Consider the following 19,860-nt stretch of genomic DNA (forward strand, 5'->3'; position numbering starts at 1 on the left):
TTCCCTAACTTTCTTTTTTGTATCTTTTTATGAATTCATGGTTTATCGTGGATTCAGTTTGTTCCATTTAGTTATAATTATTATTCTCTTTTTAATGTTCCAGTTGTTGCCTGGCCAACCTCAAGCTGGAAAGCATTCTTCACTTTACAAAGAACTCACTTCTGCATTCCTCTAAATAACACATTACAGTATACTTATCCTTCCATAATAATCTTACCTTAATTTGTATGACATTACTTTTTGGGAAGTTTCTATTATATAAAATCAATAATACCCATATTCTATACTTCCCATCCGATCCATATAATACTGACTGATTTGTTTATTTGGGTAACAGGCTCACCATGAGTAGTAAAATAGATTGAGAATAACACAGCTCTCCTTAGTGGGCAAAGGTCATGGACAAAGAAACTAGTGTATTAATATTAATTTAGAGCCTATAGTTACTAATTTTCACACTTAATTTCCATGGTAACAGGGAGTTCACTATAGCTACCTGTGCTCCAATTGTCAAACATGCATGAAATTTTTTTAAAGGAGGCTATTACTGATCAAGCCAAGAAAGACATGTGATCTATTTTTAAAGTTAGTGAATCATATGAAATTATTGTTTCTGTAGGTAGAAAATGGTGAAATACAGGCAATTTAATAAGTGTAACTTACCAGTGTGCTGCATTACTTGCGACGATGTCATATTTTTGTGAAGTGGGTTTTTGGCAATTGCTTTGATAAAAAACAAGTACTGTGTGGAACAGGGAATGAGGATGGTAGTGTCTAACTGATTCCCAGGTTTGCAAAGTTATACAGTGCCCAGGTACACACACTGCATTAGTGGTTATTTTAAAATGAAATAAATATTTTTCTTTCAATTTATGGGTATTATTTTTTTAAAAAACTACAAGATGTTAGGACATCATACTTATTAGGTTGTTTGGACTTGACATTCTATATTACTTTGGTAATGGTGTTTCTTTAACAGTATTTCGACAAAGTTTCAATTATTTTTACACATGGCACCCTTTACCACAGCATTAGTGCTCACAGGCATAAGTATCATACATTCTTGGGAGTTCTGTATTAAATCCTTCCTTAGGTAGAAGACTTCTCCTGAGGCAGTCCTGTCTATGAGGTTGGGTGGAGCCTGTAATGACATGTGGCATGTAAAGGCCTTATAGAGTTTCTTCCCTGGAAGATTAACTAAGAGGTCGGCAGGAAGGAAGATTAGAATTAGGATTAGAATAGATGAAGAATCACCTGGAAGGCTTGCAAAATCATCTCCTCAGGAGTACCAGAATGTGTTAGTGTGAATTATCTGTTCCAGAAAGGAGTCTGCTATTACTAGAATTTGATGACAGGTTGATAGCATAAGCGTGAGGGGGCAGAGAAGGAAAATGGAGATGATAAATTCCTAAAATGGCTGTGGCAGAGACAGGTTTTGCCCATTTCTGGCCTGGCCTGAGTCAGTTTACTGTTGCTAGATTTAAGAGCAAGTTTAGGGGAAAGTGCCGCAAGCCTCAGCTGCTTCTGGTTCAGCCCGATCTCAGTGTGAATCTCAGTGAATGCTCCTGTTCTTGTACGTCCTGCGCTGTCCCTGACCTAACTCCTCTCCCCAGGAGAGGAGGAAATACGCATCCTACCACCCAATTCCCCTTTATGATCAATATAAAGTGCTTATAATCCCTCATGTGAGTACCCTTAGGAGTGCTTACTTCTGCTCTGCTTGAAAGCTCCCTCCTTCCCCATTCTTCATTCTTTCTTCTAGCGCAGTGATGCTAACCCAGTGATTCTAGTCCCCTGGGCTTTTTTTGTCTCTGTAGTTTTTTCCCTAATCCTTTAACCTTTCCATTTGTTTTCTTCTAAATTAGGGATCAGAAACTTAAATGCCTACAGGTATAAACAAATCTGATAAGGACTGTAACAAGCTGGAGAGTGCCCAGCTAAAGGGGACAACTGTTTCTTTGTTCTACATAGTTGTTGCCATGGAGGCATCCAGACCCCTGTGCCAGACCTTGAGATGTTTCAAGAGGAGCAAGTAATCTGAGAATTTTGTATACAGTGTTTACATGTTGGCATTTAATTCAGATTTTAAAAACATAGTTGGATGCTGCTCCTGGGCCAGGACTTGGAACCTCTGCTCTAGATCTTACGTTAAAATTGAAGCTCAAAATTGATAAGGGACCTATCTGTTTGTACCCTGTCAGTTATGCTCCATTTCTCTCTCAGAATTGCTTTCTAGTCAGTTGCAATTCTCTGACTTGTTCCTTGAAAGACTGTGTGTCTCTGAATGAAAGCATTTCATTACATCTCTGAATGAAAGCAGTTGAGAAAAATACTGTTGTGACCTGAGTGTATCTAATGCTTTCCCCTCATGAAAGAGGCATTCACAGAGAGGCCTAAAACTGAGAACTAAGAAAATCTTCACTCCCAGAGATTCAGCAGGATAGAGCTTGGTCCCTGTAGCATTTGGGGCTGCAGAGATTTTGTTATAAAACAAATGCGGTTACCCATACTTCGATGATTAAAATTCTTTAGAACTAAGTCTTAAAAAAAGTCCTCAGTCAGTATTATCCTTTGCATTTATCTGCGTATTATCCTATTAAAGTTGCTGGAAAATAGGCAGTAGGGAGATAGTAACCATCTAGGGAAACTGCCTACTAGTGGGTTCGTTATCATGTTAGAGAACAGAATTTTGCTTTCTGGGTTTCTAGGTAGCCTGGGTTTATAAAAAAGCTCTAAAACATTTTATTTCTCTTTCTCGTCCCCAACACTCTCTCTTTTTTTAGGTTTTCAAAACAAAAATAGAGTTGCAATCTTGGCAGAACTGGACAAAGAAAAAAGAAAATTACTAATGCAGAACCAATCTTCAACAAATCATCCTGGAGCTAGGTATTGAAGAATAATGTGGTTTTTATATTCAGTGATATAAAAAATATCTTGGACAGTATAACTGAAATTGGTTGGCAATGGTTTGTTTCTTTAACATTGGAATTTAACATGTTTTATTTCCTAGTTAGACTTGAAAAGTTATTTAATTGCTTAGATTTTAAATATTTTAATTCTCATCAGACTTAAAATTTCCCTACAGCCTACTTTCAAAAAAAGAAAAGAGTTTTGTATAGTTGTTTTGTTACTGAAATTATTGTTAATGTCCCACTTTTTAAGCATTATGCAAAATAGGTAAAGTTGCGGTAGCTTAATGATCTTTATTGTATTCTGTTTCTGCCATCTTAAATCTCTTCCCTGACATCCGTTATCCCATTCAGCCACCACCCTAACTTTCCCCTCTCTTTTTTTTTTATCTGTTTCTGTTACTTTATTTGCTTGTTAGATTGATTTCTAGTAAAAGTATAATATATAATATAGTATAAAATATTCTTCTGTTTCTTTAGGGGACTGTCCCTGGTGAATTCAGTATACAGGAAAGGACTCTCGTGAAAGCTAGAGCTAATTTATATTTTTAGGTGTGCAGAGTCAGCCAGACCTCTTAAAGGAGTTGTCTGTACATACTCATCTCTGCTTTCTCACTTATTTACTCCCCAACCCACTACAATCTGACTTCCGCGCCTCCCCACCTCCAACCCAAAGAACAGGTTTGAGCCTAGGTCGCTTGCAGCCTCCTTGTGGCTAAATCTGGTGGACCAAAGTCCTTTTCTTGTTAGACTTCCTAGCATTATTTGACACCACTGATTGCGCCCTTTTTTTTTTTTTTAATTGAAATGGAGTTGTGTTAGCTTCAGGTGTACTACACAGTGATTTGACATGAGCATACATTGTGAAATGATCGCCACAGTGCCTAGGAACTATTGTCTCCACACAAAATTAATACGGTATCATGAATCATATTCCTTGTGCTGTATATTACATTCCTGTGACTTCTTTATTTTCTCACTGAAGGTTTGTGCCTCTTAATCCCCTTCACCTATTTTGCCCACCCCCAACCTGCTCCCCTCTGGTAACCACCTGTTTGTTCTATCTATGAGTCTATGCGTCTGTTTTCTTTTCTTTATTGGTTAATATATATTTTAAAATATTTTATTGGAGTATAGTTGATTTACGATGTGTTAGTTTCAGGTGTATATGAATCTGTTTTCATTTTGTTTTGTGTGTTTTGTTTTTTAGATTCCATATATAAGTGAGATCATATGGTATTTGTTGTCATCAATGGCAAGATTTCTTTCTTTTTTTTAATGGCTGAGTGGTATTCCATTGTATACAGCGCCTTCCTTAAAATACTCTCTTTCCTTGGCTTCCATTCATCCACTGTTATACTATCTTGGTTTCTTTTGCAGACATTTCTCCACTGCCTCTCTCTCTTTTTTAAAAAATTAATTAATTTTTGGCTGTGTTGGGTCTTTGTTGCGATGCGTGGGCTTCTCATTGCGGTAGCTTCTCGTTGCGGAGCATGGGCTCTAGGCGCACAGGGCTTCAGTAGTTGTGGCACAGAGGCTCAGGAGTTGTGGCTCGCGGGCTCTAGAGTGCAGGCTCAGTAGTTGTGGCACACGGGCTTAGTTTCTGTGCAGTATGTGGGGTCTTCCTGGACCAGGGCTTGAACCTGTGTCCCCTGCATTGGCAGGCAGCTTCTTAACCACTGCGCCACCAAGGAAGTCCCACTTCCTGTCTCTTGAATGTTGATATTCCTCAGAGTTCTGTTCTAGGTCCAGTCTCCCAGCCTACGTCTTTTCACTGGACAGTTGCATTCACTTTCACAGCCTGTAGTTTATGTGCTGATAACTTTTATACATTTGCATCTCCAGCCTCGTCCTCTGTCTGAAGCACCAGACTGCTTCCTGGACATCTGCACTTTGATGTCTTCCAGGCATTTCAAACTGAGTATGTCCCGCACCGAACTCATCTTCCCTCCCTCCCTACCTACTTAACATTGTTGGCTTGCTTGTCTCCAGGAGTGGTACAGAGCTACTAGTAATCAGAGTCAGAAATGTGGACTTTAATTGTTTATTATTCCCTCTTACTTCCATCTCTAAACGTTTGTCATTCTCTTATGTTTATATTTTGAAATGTGTCTCAGACTTGTCCATTTTTCTTTATTGCAACTGATGCTGCCCTGGTCCTGGCCACTCTCAGTTTTTGCCTCTTTGTGTAAAGACTGAATTTCCTGGCCACTCTCATTTTTTGCCTCTTTGTGTAAAGACTGAATTTCCCACAGTCTTAAGTTCTCTCGAATACATTTATCAGTTGTGTCAGTTAGGATGTTTTAATCTGGAAGTAACAGAAAACCAAAAAGTTGGCCTAAACGTTAGGGTATAGGTTAACCAGAAGCGTGAAGATAAGGTGATTCCAGAATGGCTCACTATCGCTTCTCGGCCTTTTGGCTAAGATCAAGTGCAGAATGGCTCATTGCAGCGGCACACCAGTGTCAGCACTGATCGAGCTTCCTTTCTTCTCTCCTTTCTGCCCTTCTCCGTGGGTCAGCACCTCCTTACCGGTCAAAATATGACTGCAGTAGCCTAGGCATCACTGTACACCGAGCCCCCATAGAGGCAAAAGCCAGAAAGGTTCCTCTCCTGGGTCCATTTTGTACGAGTGAGGAAAACGTTCTCAAAGCCTTCAAGCAGACTACCCGTGAAGTCTAGCTGCCCAGAATTGTGAACCTTTCTCTTGCCTAAACAGGAAACCAGCAAGGGAAATGGTATTGTCTTATACCAGTCAAAGTTCACCCCCTGGGGGATAACCTGGCCCACCATGAAGAATGGGACCAACGATAATTGAACTAAGTGTGGGTTCCATTAGCAGCGAGGAAGAAGGGAGAGCAACAGTTGTTGGGGAGATGACCAGCACTGTCTGTCACAGTGGCGGTCTTTCTGAACTGTAGTGTGGTAATTCTGATCAAGTCACTCTTCTGCTTATAACGCTCTTTGGGAGTCTCCCTTCACTGTTAGGAGAAGGTCTTCATTTCTTATTTCACAAGGCTCTACATATCCCGGCACCTGCCTTCCTCCCTAGCCTCATTTTTTGCCAACCCATTTCTCCCCTCCCGAGCCCTGACCTTCAGTCCTACCTTTGCATGTTCTACCTTGTGCTTGAAACATTCAACTCTTTAGTTTTCATCATAAATGTAACTTTATGATAGACCAGAGTACCTCAAATCTGTCTGAAAGCAGAGGACCATAAATCATCAATTAAAAGGAGATAATCTGAAGCCCTAGTAAATAATATAGGCTTTCTTCATATAAATTAACGTAGACAGTGGGAGAAGGAAAGAAGACTGATTCAGGAAGTTCTTTTTTGTAACCCCTATTTAGAATATCTAAAGAAAAATGTGATTCAGAAGTAAGGGAGTCTCTAAACAGTCAGTAACTAAGATTCCCGTTGTAGCATTGCGCTCTCGAGACCCGCTCTTAACAAGGACTTCCGGGACCACGCTGAGCAGCAGCACATTGCAGCCCAGCAGAAGGCGGCTTTGCAGGTGAGGGGAGTGCGGCTGCCATTCTTGTCTCATTGGAGATTCCCGGGGCTTGGCAACCAGCACTGTTCTTATTTTGTATTTCAGTGGAGCAGTATCAATAAAAACGTTCCACACGTAATTGCAGTTGTTTGCTGACATTCAGGCATGCCCGGAGGATTTAAGGACCCGATACGGCAGTAATGAAAGTATCTTTCATGGTGTTGACATGGTCCTGATTGATTCTGTGCCACACCTGGCAAGGGACTGCTGCACACAGAAGAGTTTAGGGTACTTGGATGGACCCTGAAAAGCTGAACTGGCCACTTTAATAGCACATATCTAGTTTTTCAAATTTGTCGTGTGCCGCTATGTCCTGTGATAGTCTGGATTCTGTTTTTAATGGTCAGCATGTCTGTTGTGCAGGAAATGTTTAAAGACTATAGGAATGTGATAATCTATCAGTTAAAAAGATTGTTCTTATTATGATAACCAATTTTAGTATTTCATTGATCTTGGATAATTTAACTAAGATTCCTAGAAACCTTGCACTAGACATCGTTACCTATGCTTTTAAACCTTAGAATCTCAGGATTGGAAGGGATATTAAAGATCATCTCACTTTAGACAACCTATGAACAGTCCTTTGTTTAGTGACAAGGGACGTCACTGGTGGTTTTCTGTTATTTATATGCCAACATTCTCTACAAAATGTTGGTATCTTAATCACCAGTAATCAGCTGTTTTTCCCCCTTCTCCTTCCAACTACTGCCCTTCTTTCTCACTCTCCTGCTTTACTGACCAAGAGCAGAGTACTTTGGGACCTTTGTTGCTAGTTTTCCTCCCCACTCCAAGGAACAAAGTAATTCATGTCTTCGACTCAATTACTGACTGAAGAGAATCACAGGGGAGACAGTGGGGATGATAAATTAGTACCTGGTGCAAATTGTTAATATGAATTCTTTATTATTATCCATCTCCTGTGTATTTAAACAAAATTAACAGCATAAGAACTGATTTTTAAAACAAATTTGGTCTCAAGCACTCAGAGAGGATAAGTAATTTTACTGCCTTGGTTGAAGAATTGTGACTCTTAACAGCTGAATTGCCTTTTTCTTTCTTTCTTTTTCACTCTTTCCCAGCATGCCCACGCACATTCATCGGGATACTTCATAACTCAAGACTCTGCATTTGGGAATCTTATTCTTCCTGTTTTACCTCGCCTTGACCCAGAATGAAGAAAATATTTGTAACAAAAGTAACTTTGTAATATCAAATGCCAAAGCTACTATCAGTCAGTGCTATACAAACTGTGACTTGCCGAATTTTGGTGAACTTTTACATATTTTGTTTCTTTAAAAGAAAGATATGTGTAAGTGAAAGCAAAAAAGAAGGGTGACCAGGATGATGATAGCTCTGGAAGCTGTATTATCTGAGGAACCGATTATGCTACCCATGCCGGTAACTTTTGTGTAATGCAGTTTGATTTTTAATTCTGAGTCAGACTCTGAATTGGATGTGGTCATATAAACCCACCCCACCACCAGCTAGTTGGACTGAGTATATTATGTCTACAGTAGACTTTCAAGAACCATTTAAAGTACTTAACTTTAAACAAATGAGGGTGCTTTTAAAAAATGTGAACCAATAGGCTTAAATAAGTTACATTCACATTTACTGTTTATAGAATTGATATCAGTGTACCTTTTGAGTTTATAATCAACGTATCCTGAAATATCCTTTAACTTGTGACTCGTTCCCCTATTCTCAATTTTAAAGGAAAACCCAAGATAAGACTAAGTTCCCAGCCAGTCTTAAACATCTTTTATAAACCTATGCCACTACAAATTATGCGACTAAATGCTACTAAAAACAATTAATAAGAAATGTAGTTTTAAGTTTTGTATATGCTCTTATTTAGTGTTACTGCATGAATGGTGTGCCTGTACAGTTTTACTGCCCATTTTTGCTCTAATTAGAAACATTAACTAAAGTTGAGCCCCTTTTTAGTTATTGTAAAAAGGAAAGAATTAGGTTAAGCAAGTTTCTCAGCGTGATACATCTTTAACAGAATCCAGGGTGCTTATTTAAATATGCAGTCCCTACAGCTGACCCTAGTCCCACGGAATTAGTGTCTGTAATTCAAAATAAAGTCTGAAAACCATGGGTTAGAGAATTCAGTTGTAGGTCCCTGAAACTTAGAGGTCGTTTAGCTAACCGACATTTTTTTACTTTTAATAGGACTGAAATTAAGTTTTCTACTATATCACAGATACAGTATTTTTTATAACTGACCTCATCTTGGCCTTGAGTCCCCATCCTCTCTGGTGGTAGCCTGAAATTTAAACTTTATATTCCAGTTTGGGTCAATAATTAGAATAAGTCCATCTCCCTTTTTGAAGAGTTTCTTCTCTCTCCTTCCCTTAGATATTTGTACCAACCACACAGCCCCATCTTACCCCAACTATATGAGAAGGAGTGGACAGTTCTAGATGTGGCTGTGCCATTTAGATTCTTTCTGTTGAGACCTGCGACTGCTTTTCTTCATTTGGGTGAGTTGGCAGCTGTCCCCATAGTAATGGTCACCATTGCAGCAAAGGTGCCCTTTCTTCTGCTGCTGAGGATCGCCTGGGGCCTTCGCCTCTGCCCTGCCTCAGGTCCACACAGCTAGCCTTGGCCCTTCTTATCATGGTCCTCATTTCCTTGAATTGATTTGACTAAGTTTCTGTTCTGTGCGATCCAGGCTGGCATCGTTCTAAATCTACCGATGCTAAGGAGATACATTTTTTGGATTGTATAGTTTTTTATTGTTGAAGCCTCTGCCAAATGTGTGACTTTTATAACCTCGGTAAAGAGATCTTCTTTCCAGTGGTATCTTTTCTGGTCTCAGCCTTTCAAACAGAGTAAGCATTTCCTTCACCCCTCTCCTTTGAGTCACTTACAAATTCAGTTCGGTTCCATGTGTATTTTTTAATACCTACTCTGTAAAGCTGTGCCCTGGGGGGAAAAGGAGAGTAAGACTTGCTCTTAAAGAGGTCACGGTGGAGAGGATCCTACTGTGGTACAGCAGTGAGGAAGCCAGCGCCCAGTGAGTGGCACAGGAGCCGGAGACGGGCAGTCTACACAGGCCTAGGAGTATCGATGGGATTTTACCTGGCAGGGCAGGGAAGAGCTGCTCCAGGTAGAGGTCAGGATTTCATAGTCAAAGAGAAGGAGGGACTACGACAGTTGTGAGGACCGCAGAGGATAATGGCGAGGGCAGCAGTGGGCTCCGTCAGGAGCCCTGAGGACACGTGCCAGCGTTGCTTCCCTCGGAGCGCGCGTGTGTGCAGCTAACCCACTTAACCTTGAGATTTACGTGTCACTCTGTCTCATCTGTATAACGGGCACAGAACACACTCTGCCTACTCCATAAAGTGTCTAGATCAGTATTTTTCAAAGTGTAGGTCTCAGCACGTTACCGAATTGAGAGGCCAACTTCATAGCTGAATGGGGTGTGACCCGCTTTTTTTTTCGTATAAAATAGAAAATATCAGAGTACATGGCACGTAGTAATAGGAGGTTTTGTTCATGAGTCTTCCTTTTCTGTGTGTTTTACTTATGTTGTTTATCGTATGCTCCACTAGCATGTAAGGTCTTTGAAGGCAAGGGCTTTTGTTCCCTCCTTCCCTTTTGTTTACTCCTGTATTCTGCTGAGAATAGTATTTGGCATATTGTAGGTAGTTAATACTTACTTAGTTGAAGGAATGAATAAATATGACCTGAATCATGATATAAAGGTTTTTTGTTTGTTTGTTTTGTTTTTACTGTGAAATGGCAAAAATGTTTTGAAAGCCACTGCTAAATAATACAGATGATAGTGCTTTGTATGACTCTGGAATAAAAACTGAAATGACTTAATAATTTCAAAGGCAGATTTTTTTTTTTCCTGAACAATCTATAAGCTGTCTCATTATTTGTCTCAGTTCTTTGCTTTACTTTGGCAATAAAAACTCAGCTCTTATATGCACTTAAGGCCCACTGAGGCAAGGGTTTTGGCAAATATGGTTACACTCAGAATAGAAGATCGACAGAGAGGACGTCGGTTCGTTAGTGCAGTTGGTCCCCCCGCTGGAATCCTACCAGCTGGCACTAGCCCAATTCAGTAGCATTAAGTTCAACCAGTATTTACTGAGTGCTACTTCCTCACCTCTGTCTGCACAGTGACTAGCACACAGTAGACACCCACAGCTTTTTTTAATGAGCAAATAAAGAATGAACATGTATGGAGGAGAACTTCGCTGTCCTCAAGAATCTGACAGTCTAGAGTAGGTGACAGTAGTAGCTAATGCTAATAGCACACCAGTAGTGAGGAAGGAATGAGTACATGAGCGTGGAAGGACCAGCGAAGGCTCCATCGGAGAACAATCATTTGAACTTGGCTTTCAAGATGAGAGATTCCAGCCGGGAAAGATAGGAGAGCAACATTCAGAGCAAAAGAAAAACCTGCACAAAGGTAGGCAGGAGAGCCAGTGTAGGGGCCATTGTGAAGCAACCAAAAGTCCAGTTTGGTTGGACTTGTATGGACCTTGTGGGTCAATTTGTATATGGCAGTAATTAGAATGAGGCCAAATGTAGGCTGGACTCATATTCTAGAGAGTCTGGAATTCCAGGGTGAGGCAAGTGTCTGTAGCCCAGTATAGAGCTGGGAGTGACTGAACATTTTTGAGCACAGGCAGGTATAGAGATGAACCAATTAGGCCCTCATGAGCTCTTGGGAAAGGGGGACTTGCAAGGCATCAGAAGAATTTTCACTCTCAGTTTCTACTGAGAATTCAGACAGGCGTGTTCTGTTTACATCCACGCCTCAGCTCCAGCCCCATCTACCTCTGCTGTCTCTTCCGCTTAGTTCTTGGATTCTTAACCCAAATTTCTGTTTCTTCACCTCCCCCCTTATCTGCCTTTCGCTCTCACAGCTTTCCTCTAGAGCTCTACCTCCAAGAACCTTTTAAGAGAGAAAAAGCAAGGCATCCTTGCAAATATTCATTTAACCTTCACGACAGCTCAGTGAGTGGACGTTCTTAGTAGTCTACTCAGCACAAATTCTTCCTTTCCCCTTCCTAACAATACTCAGATCTTTATTGAGCATGACCCTTCCCCAATACAGCCAGTGTGCCGACTGTCTCAGCAACAGGGGTGGGCCTTACGTGCTCCAAACCGATCAGGATAACTCCCTTTTGCCACAGCCAGTCAGCACGTGGTATATCACAGGCCACGGGAACTGGTTCAAGAGTGGACACGTTACCCAAGTTCAGCCCAAATGAGACTGCAGGAGAGGTTTGCTGCACGTATGGAGAAGATATTTTTTCACCTTTCTGACACTGCTACCAAAAGGGAGTCTTTCTAGATGTGTAAAAGGGAATTATATATATATTTTTCCTGAGTGTTGTTGGCAGCCGTCATGTGACCATGAGGTGGAACAGCCTTAGGATGAAGCCACCACGATAAAAGGTGCAACAGAGAAATATAAAGAAACTGGGTCCTTGAGGACATCATCGCACAGCTGAGTCAATTCCTACAGTGCCGCCCTTCCTCTATGGAAGGGTATGTATGGGGGTAGTAAACCCTCATTATTGTTTAAGCCAGATTAAAGTAGGTTTTCTGTCACTTGCCATCTAAACACAAGATGTACTAACTTGCTAAGTGATCTCTTAGCCACACAGCTAGGAGGTGGGAGAGCAGAACTCAAAACTCCCATCTCGCCTCGGATGCCGCCTCCACCGCCTGCCTTTCGCTCTTGGTTGCCACCAGAGTGAGCTGCCCGCTCTTCCCTCCCTTGCGGTTCAGCCTCCTGCCCTGCACCTGCGGCCCCCAACCCTCCCATGACGTCCTTTCCTGATGATGCCCTGCTGTGATGTCTGGAATTCCTTTGGTTCAATCACCAAAATATATCTACACATACGTTCGAACTCTTTCTAGTCCCTGGCTTCCTCGAGGTCTACAGGTCTCCGGTGCCTCTCAGGAGGAGGCAGATCAGGGGTTACATCCCGGCTGCAGGTTCAGCTAGTGTCTGGCTCACTCACCATTGCCCCTCCAGAATATTCATTTCCTTTCAAAATTCACTCCTTAAAAATGCGTGCCCCCTCCCCCCTTAAAAACGCCAGCATCACCGTTGCCCAGTACGCTGCCTGGGTGCTCCCTCCCCTTCTTTAAGGACTCGACTACTACTTCACAGTCGTCCTCTCACCTGCGTTACCCCTGCTGCTGTCCTGGAGGTATCGGCAGCCACTGTCGTGTGACCTAATACCCTAGCCTCCCAGGTCCTTGACATCCTGGGCTCTAAAGACTGCCTTCCCCGTCCTCGAGTCACCAGGCCATTCTCTGAAGCCGGAGTCAATGGCCCTCTTCTGCCCAAGTTCTGCGTCCCCTCCTGCAGCCACATGCTCTCAGGTTCCACGTTGTCAGTTATTTCTTTGCATTCCTAGCTTTCCCCACAGAATCATGCTTTTTGCCTATAAATGTGCACCTACTTAAAGATAGTCTGATGATCTTACATTTTGTCCAAGGCTGGACTAACCGTCCCTTCACCGCTAGACAGCATTTGCTTCTACAGCACCTCCCACTAGCACATCTAATCACCCTACCTGCATTTGTGACCATATGATACTCTGCCTTACTTGCTGTAATGGATGAATGGTTCACGTTCTTTTGAAAGCTGGTTTCTTCATTTGTCTTCCATTGATCTACATCCTTTTATTTACTGTCCCATTTCTCTGCTTCCCTGTGTAACTCCTGAAAAGAGCTGTCTATGCCAACTGCCTTTAATTTCTGTCTGCATATTGTCTCTGGAACTCACCCTAATCAAGCTTATGTCTCCACAAATTCACTGAAATTATTCTTGTAAAACCACCAGTCGTCTCCACGTGGCCAAATCCAGTTGTCAATCTTCATCCCTTGTCTCGCTCGAACTTTCAGCAGCATTTTCCACAACGAATCACTCCCTCTTTCTTTTCTTTTTCTTTTTTTTTTTTTTTGGCCACGCCGAACAGCACGTGGGATCTAACCTGTGACCCCTGCCGTGGAAGCGCAGAGTCCTAACCACTGGACTGCCAGGGAAGTCCCCCCCTCACTCCCTCTTTCTTGAAATGCTCTCTGCACCTGTCTTCAGCAGCCCTGCACTCTCCTGGTTTTCCTCCTTCCCTATTGGTTGTTTCTTCTCAGTCTCATTTACTGGCTTCTCCTCCTTCCAAATGCAAAATGTTGGAATACCCTGGAGATCAGCCTTTCCATCTCCTTTCTATCTACAGTCATTCCCTGGGTAATCTTCATCCAGTAGCATGGCTTAAGTACAATCTTCCGATTGCTTTCAAACTTCAGTCCCCAACCCTGAGCTCTCTTTGTGTTGGTCAGTCTCCTGAGATGGCTGCCACCCAATCCCTCTAGGTACGTGCCACTCTTCTCATCAAAAGGTGGAGTCTGTGTTCCCTCCGCTCGCGTGTGCTGGCCCTGTGACAAGTTTTGACAGATAGGATATGGCAGAAGAGGTGCTATGTCATTTTGGACCTATCCTTTATGAAGCCTGACAACTTCTGATCTCGTCCTTTCTGGAGAAACCAGTCGCCACGTAAGAAGTCTGACTCCCTGAGGTGCCAGATATGTGAATGAAGATACTCTGGACCTTCCCACGTAGCCCACTACTGAATGCAGCCAAGTGAGTGATCCCAGCTGATGCCACGTAGAGCGGAACCGCACAGCTGAGCCAGTCAGTCAACCCACAGGATGATAAATAATAAATTGTTGCTGTTTTAAACTCCTAAATTTTGGGGTAGTTTATTTAGTATGCAGCAAAAGATAACTGAGATACCCTTGATCTCCAAACTCCCATATCCACCGTCAAACTGACATCTCCACTTGGAAGTCTAATAGGCAACCAAACTTAACATGTCCAGACTTGGACTCTTAATGCCTCACCTTCCCAGCATACTCTTCCCCTGGCATTCCCCGACTCAGTAAATGGCTATTTGCACAGCCATAAATTATAGGAGTTATTCTGGACTCCTTTCTCACACTCCTCTTTCAATCGTAGCAGCTCTAGCCTCAAAGTATATCCAGAATCCCATGAATTCTTACTACTTCCACTTCTAACATCTTGCTCCAAGCCACCGTCATCATGTACCTAGACTTCTGCAACAGACTTCTAACTGGCTTTCCTCCTTCCACATTTGTCCCCTGTCCTTCATCTCACCCCACAGTTGAGAATTTCAACACAACAGCCAGAGTGATATTTTAAAAATGTAAGTAAGGCATCTGAAAAGATGCTCAGCATCACTAATCATTAGGGAAATGCAAATAAAAAACCACAAAGATGGCTGCTGTCAAAAAAAACCCCAAACGAATCAAAAAACAAATGTTGGTGAGAATGCGGAGAAATTGGAACCCTCGTGCACTGTTGGTAGGAATGTAAAATGGTGCAGCTGCTGTGGAAAACAGTATGTTGGTTCCTCAAAAAATTAAACAGAGTTATCCTTTGATCCAGTAATTCTGCTTCTGGGCATAAACCCAGAAGAAGTGAAAGCAGGGACTCAAACAGATATGTCTGCACCCATGTTCACAGCAGAATCATTCACAAAAGCCAAAAGGTGGAAACAACTTAAATATCCATCATCGGGCGAATACATAAACTATGGTATATACATACGACAGAATATCATTCAGCTTTAAAAGGGAATGAAATTCTGATACATGCTACAACACAGATGAACCCTGAAGCCATTATGCTAAGTGAAATAAGCCAGACACAGAAGGACAAATATGCCACTTATATGAGATGCCTAGAGTAGTCAAATTCATAGAAACAGAAAGGAGAATGGTGGTTTTACTCAGGGGCCGGGAGTAGGGGGAAATGAGTTATTATTTAATGGGTACTGAGTTACACTATGGGATGATGAAAAAGTTCTGGAAATGAACAGTCGTGATGGTTACACAACAATGTGAATGTACTTAACGCCACTGAACTGTAACATTTAAAAATGGTTAAAATGGTAAATTTTATGTACATTTTACCATAATAATTTTTTAACATAAGTTAAGATCATGTCTTCTCTCTAATGAGTTTCCATCTCACTAAGAATAAAAGCCAAAATCTTTACAATAGATTACAACTATACAAAATATTGTCAAATGAGTCTTTGTTGGAACAAAGAGAATTTAGCTGAAAACAGGCAACGTTTTTCCCCCCTTGAATCTTAATGTACTCTTTTCTCTTTCCCTCTTAGAGTTATTAAGCTTTTCTACTGAGAGGCTGTTGATCTACTGAAAACTGCCAGTGACCAAAATGACAATTGGAATTTGAGCCAAAAGTATATGTGCTTCCACCTCGTGCTAGAACTAACAGGTCTGAATGATAATGAATGTCAGTCCCTGGTCCCGAGTGATATTCTTATTCTTTGCAGCTTTGGTCAGACAAACCAGTCTGGTCCATCAGACAGAAAGCAGTTTGACCTGAGATGCCCAGCCCTTCCACTCTACCGGAAGGTGATGATGTTTTCTTAGCCCCTGCTGTCTGCCTCAATGTCAGGCGAAAGCAACTTTGAAGAGCGAGGGACCTCCCCCCGCTTTTCCCTCTGCCTGGCACGGTCTTCCTCCCTTTACCCATGTAGCTTTGCTCCCTCGACAGTCTCAAGTCTTTACTTAAATGTCATCTTTTAAATGATGCCTTCTTGGACCACTGTATTCAAAATTTCATCTCCCTTTATCAGCAACCTTGCTTAATTTTTCTCTGGACACTTGGCACCCTCTAACATAGAATGTAACTGACTTTCTTATTTTGTTTATTGTCTGCCTTCTCCCACTAGAATATAAGGGCTGTAAGTGCAAATACTTTTGTGTGTGTGTGTGTGTGTGTGTGTGTGTGTGTGTGTGTGGTTTTCACTGATATATACCCCCAGTACTTAGGACAGTGCCTGGCACATTATAACAAGTGTCCAAACATTTTAATGAACAAATGAAATAAGTCTGACCATCTAAAGGGAAAACTGGCATCTTGGTCCTCAGCATGGACCCTCTCCCTAAGTGAATGTACACACAGACATACACACAAAAAAACCTACGCCTATAATCTTAGGGGTTCCTAGACTCCCTGAAACCCAGCCACGGGTGCCAGGTTAAAACTCTTCGGTCAGAAGGAATTTAGCTGTACCTCTTTGGGTGCTTCTCCAGTGCAGTCTTTTGGAAATCTTCTCCATGCCACAGATGTTATGACTGTTGGGAGTCTCCCAGGAGATTCCAGAGCCTTGTAATATTGTAGCCAATACAGTGAAGCTGGCAGCCATAATTCTGTTAAGAAAACAGGAGTGTGTGCCAGTCCCTCATTATTCATTACCGAGCTATTAATTCAAGTTCTCTTAGGAAAACGTCCAACAGTGAAAAGACAGGCTCTGAGCAGCCGCAAGCTAAAGCACAGCCAGCGCTCTGTCCTGGTGTCCCGGGTTAGCCACTTCTTGGGGCAAATGCTGAGCTGCCCCGCTTTGAACACACCTGGCTCCCTGGGGATGGGAGTTGCCCTGCAGGGGCGACAGTGACCGGATCCTGGTCCTGTTCAACGTTGCTAACTCCCGAGGCTGCAGAATCCAAGAGGACTGGCTGCTCCTTAGAGGAGGAGCTCACATGTCCAGCGTGCCGGGCAAGAACTGAAGGTTGAGTAAGACTTTCACAAAAGAAAGGGGTGATGGCAGAGGAGCGGGTGGAAGGAGAGGGCATCCTGGGCAGAGGGGAGGAGCAGGCCCAGTGCAGAGACGCGGGAGTGGGTTAACAGCACGAGCCAGACTCCACGTGGAGGGTATGGAGCTTTATCAGAGGGCTTTGGAGAGCCATGGATGGGGTAATGATAGAATAAGGTGTGCATTTAGTGAGATTTTCCCAGGAAGCAGTGGAGGATAGACTAGTAGAGGCAAGAAGACCACTCAGGTTGCTTTTACGTGATCCTGGGGCAAGTGGTATGGGCTGACCAAGCTGGTGGCAGCGAGCAGAATGGGAAGGGGAGAGATTCAAGGGTTATTAAGGCGGGTAGAATTATCCAATGATGGAAACACAATGGAGGATGAGAGAGGAATGGGGGGAGAGGGAGGATGGAGGTCATGGAAAATGTCAGGTTTCTGGCTTGGGCAACACGGTGGATACAAGCGCCATTACCTTAGGAAGAAATACGGGTGGGACCTGGGTCGAGGAGCCCTTCTCAGCTGCGGCTCCACTAGAGAAGTGAGCACTGCTGCCCTAAGGCCTCCACCGTCGGGAAGGAATGAGCGTCTCTCCCCTGATCTAGAATGGCACTAGTTCTCAGGAGAACTGAGAAAACAGGCACTCGGGTTGCATTCTGCATTCTGCGGTTCAGACAAAGAGCCCCGGTTGAAAAAGTTTTCGATAACGTAGGTCTGCTTATGCTCAGGCCGTGGGAGGGGATGAAATCGCCCTGACAAAGTGTATAACATTGAATCAGTATAAATGACAGAGTCAAGGGGTGAGGCGCCTGAGAATCTAGAGACGCATCGAAAAAATCAGGAGACAGTGACACCTTAAGTCCCCGTGGAAGCCCAGGAGAAGGTAACTTCAGACAGAAGAGGCTGGCCAAGCTGTTTCCCACAGGGGGTGGCTGCACCACTGGTGACGCTGGAGAGGATTCTTGCGGTACATGTGGGCAAACACTTTTAACTTTAGTAGTTATGTATTGTTATCTCTATGTACTGCAAGTAATCCAGCATTTATGTAGTAATATAAATAACCATAGCTAACAGTTAATATTTTTTGACAGTTACTAGGTACTGGCCATTGTTCTAAGTGCTGTATATGTATTAATATTCTTACTTAATCCTCACCACAATCCTACAAGCTAGATATTGTTATCCCCTTTTTAAAGATGAAGAAATTGAGGCACAGAGGTAGGTCAAATAACTTGCCCAAGGTCACAGAACTAGTAAGAGGCAGAACTGGAATTTGAACCTGAGGGGTTTGACTCCAGGAACCCTGCTTTAAAAAAAAGGATTTATTTCTGGCTTACTCAAGTAAAAGAGAAGGATCAATTTCAAGAAAATAGCAAATAAATAATAGAACAAGTGGACTCAGCTATCACAAAATTGTTAAGGAGGGACACGAATGACTGACACTTGAGAAACAGTGCCCTGGCTGCATTGTTACATTGAGGAGAAATGCATGATAGTGAGCTGTACATAGTCTGCACATGTCCTGAGACTACAGGACAAAAGGAAACATCTAGATAATGCTGTTCCCTGCCTATGGGGAGGTCCAGTTGCATCCTTTCAATTCTGGGCCATTATCCTAGAGACAGACAACAACAAACCACAAATATCGTATTAACTGTTATCTGTCAAAAATGTTATTTGTTATTGGTGGCTGTTAGATTCTTTAATAATGTCTTGAAAGATTCACTGGGTTCTTTAAATGACCAAACTCTTACACATTATCACCATACTTAAGTGTATTAGAAATGTGCTAAATTACTTCCATGACTGCATTTTGAACATTTCAACAGCTGAGTACATTGCAAATACTCCTGCAGGAATTTTGATTTCTCATCCTTATTTCTTTGGGATCCCATGAGTAATACAAGAAGCTTGTTTATTGCTGAAATATATCTTGCTTAATGTCTTTCACGTCTGTCCCTGGTGTCTTACCAGCAAAAATGGTAGTGAAAATGATCCTAAGCAGAGGAAGGAATCAAACAGGGAAACCGAAAGAAGAAACAGAAAAGGGAATGTACTGGGGAAGGAAGATGGGCTGCACACCTTCTGGGGCTCCAGTCCTAATCTGGGAGAGGGCAAGAAAAAGGAGATGGAACAGACTGAAACAAGCCAAAAGGTATTATTCCTGAGAGATGCCCTCAGGCACTGGGAAAGAATGTCTTGACACCTAAGGGAGAGTGGGCAGGCACCAGGCCATTGACGCCTCTAGCTCCGTCTACCCTACCTAATACACCCTTGCTGGTCCTTGCCTGCAGGTTCTCTCATTCTTTCAAGGTTTCAGTAGCACGTAGTTTCCAGAGCAATGCCATGAGGAGTATTTGTCCTCAGGCCTAGAAGGCCATGTGCTACCCCAGGCCTTTTGGGGCCCTGGCTCAGTGTGCCCATCTTGGGTACTTTCAGCATGATGGATCGCATCTCAGTCTGTATGTTACAACTAAGGCTGCTGGGATCAACCATATTTCCACAGATCTACTCTCTGTATTAAAGGGAGAGACAAAATGTGTTGCTATCTAGTAGATGCAAACCAGGCCATGTTAACAATTAAAATTTCACTGGTTCTTGCCATTACTGTTACAACTCACCATTCTTGCCTGAAAATGTTCCTTGGGTATTATCTAGAGGACCTTACTTGTATGTGTCAGCATCGTTACTCTCACCTCTCCTCAGGTCCTTCCTTTCAGCTTGAAGATTCTGTGATTCTAAAAGATTGGTAAGGAGGGTTGTGGA

The 19,860-nt window shown here is 42.5% G+C and overlaps 1 protein-coding gene across 4 annotated transcripts in view; it reads left to right on the top strand.

Annotated features, from left to right (window-relative positions):
• INIP (INTS3 and NABP interacting protein) overlaps window positions 1–10,321 on the top strand; it is a 29,005-nt gene extending 18,684 nt beyond the window's left edge. For 3 of the 4 annotated variants that reach the window (XM_032634616.1, XM_032634617.1, XM_032634614.1), the window contains 3 exons: window positions 2,784–2,886; window positions 6,334–6,424; window positions 7,543–10,321. In XM_032634616.1, coding sequence (XP_032490507.1) covers window positions 2,849–2,886; window positions 6,334–6,424; window positions 7,543–7,638 — 225 coding nt within the window. In that variant the 5' untranslated portion in view covers window positions 2,784–2,848 and the 3' untranslated portion in view covers window positions 7,639–10,321. The remainder of the gene's footprint in view (window positions 1–2,783; window positions 2,887–6,333; window positions 6,425–7,542) is intronic. The other variant, XM_032634615.1, reaches the window with a different exon arrangement.
• Window positions 10,322–19,860: the final 9,539 nt, after the last annotated feature.

The sequence above is a fragment of the Phocoena sinus genome, chromosome 6 (genome assembly GCF_008692025.1).
Source record: "Phocoena sinus isolate mPhoSin1 chromosome 6, mPhoSin1.pri, whole genome shotgun sequence".
NCBI lineage: Eukaryota > Metazoa > Chordata > Mammalia > Artiodactyla > Phocoenidae > Phocoena > Phocoena sinus.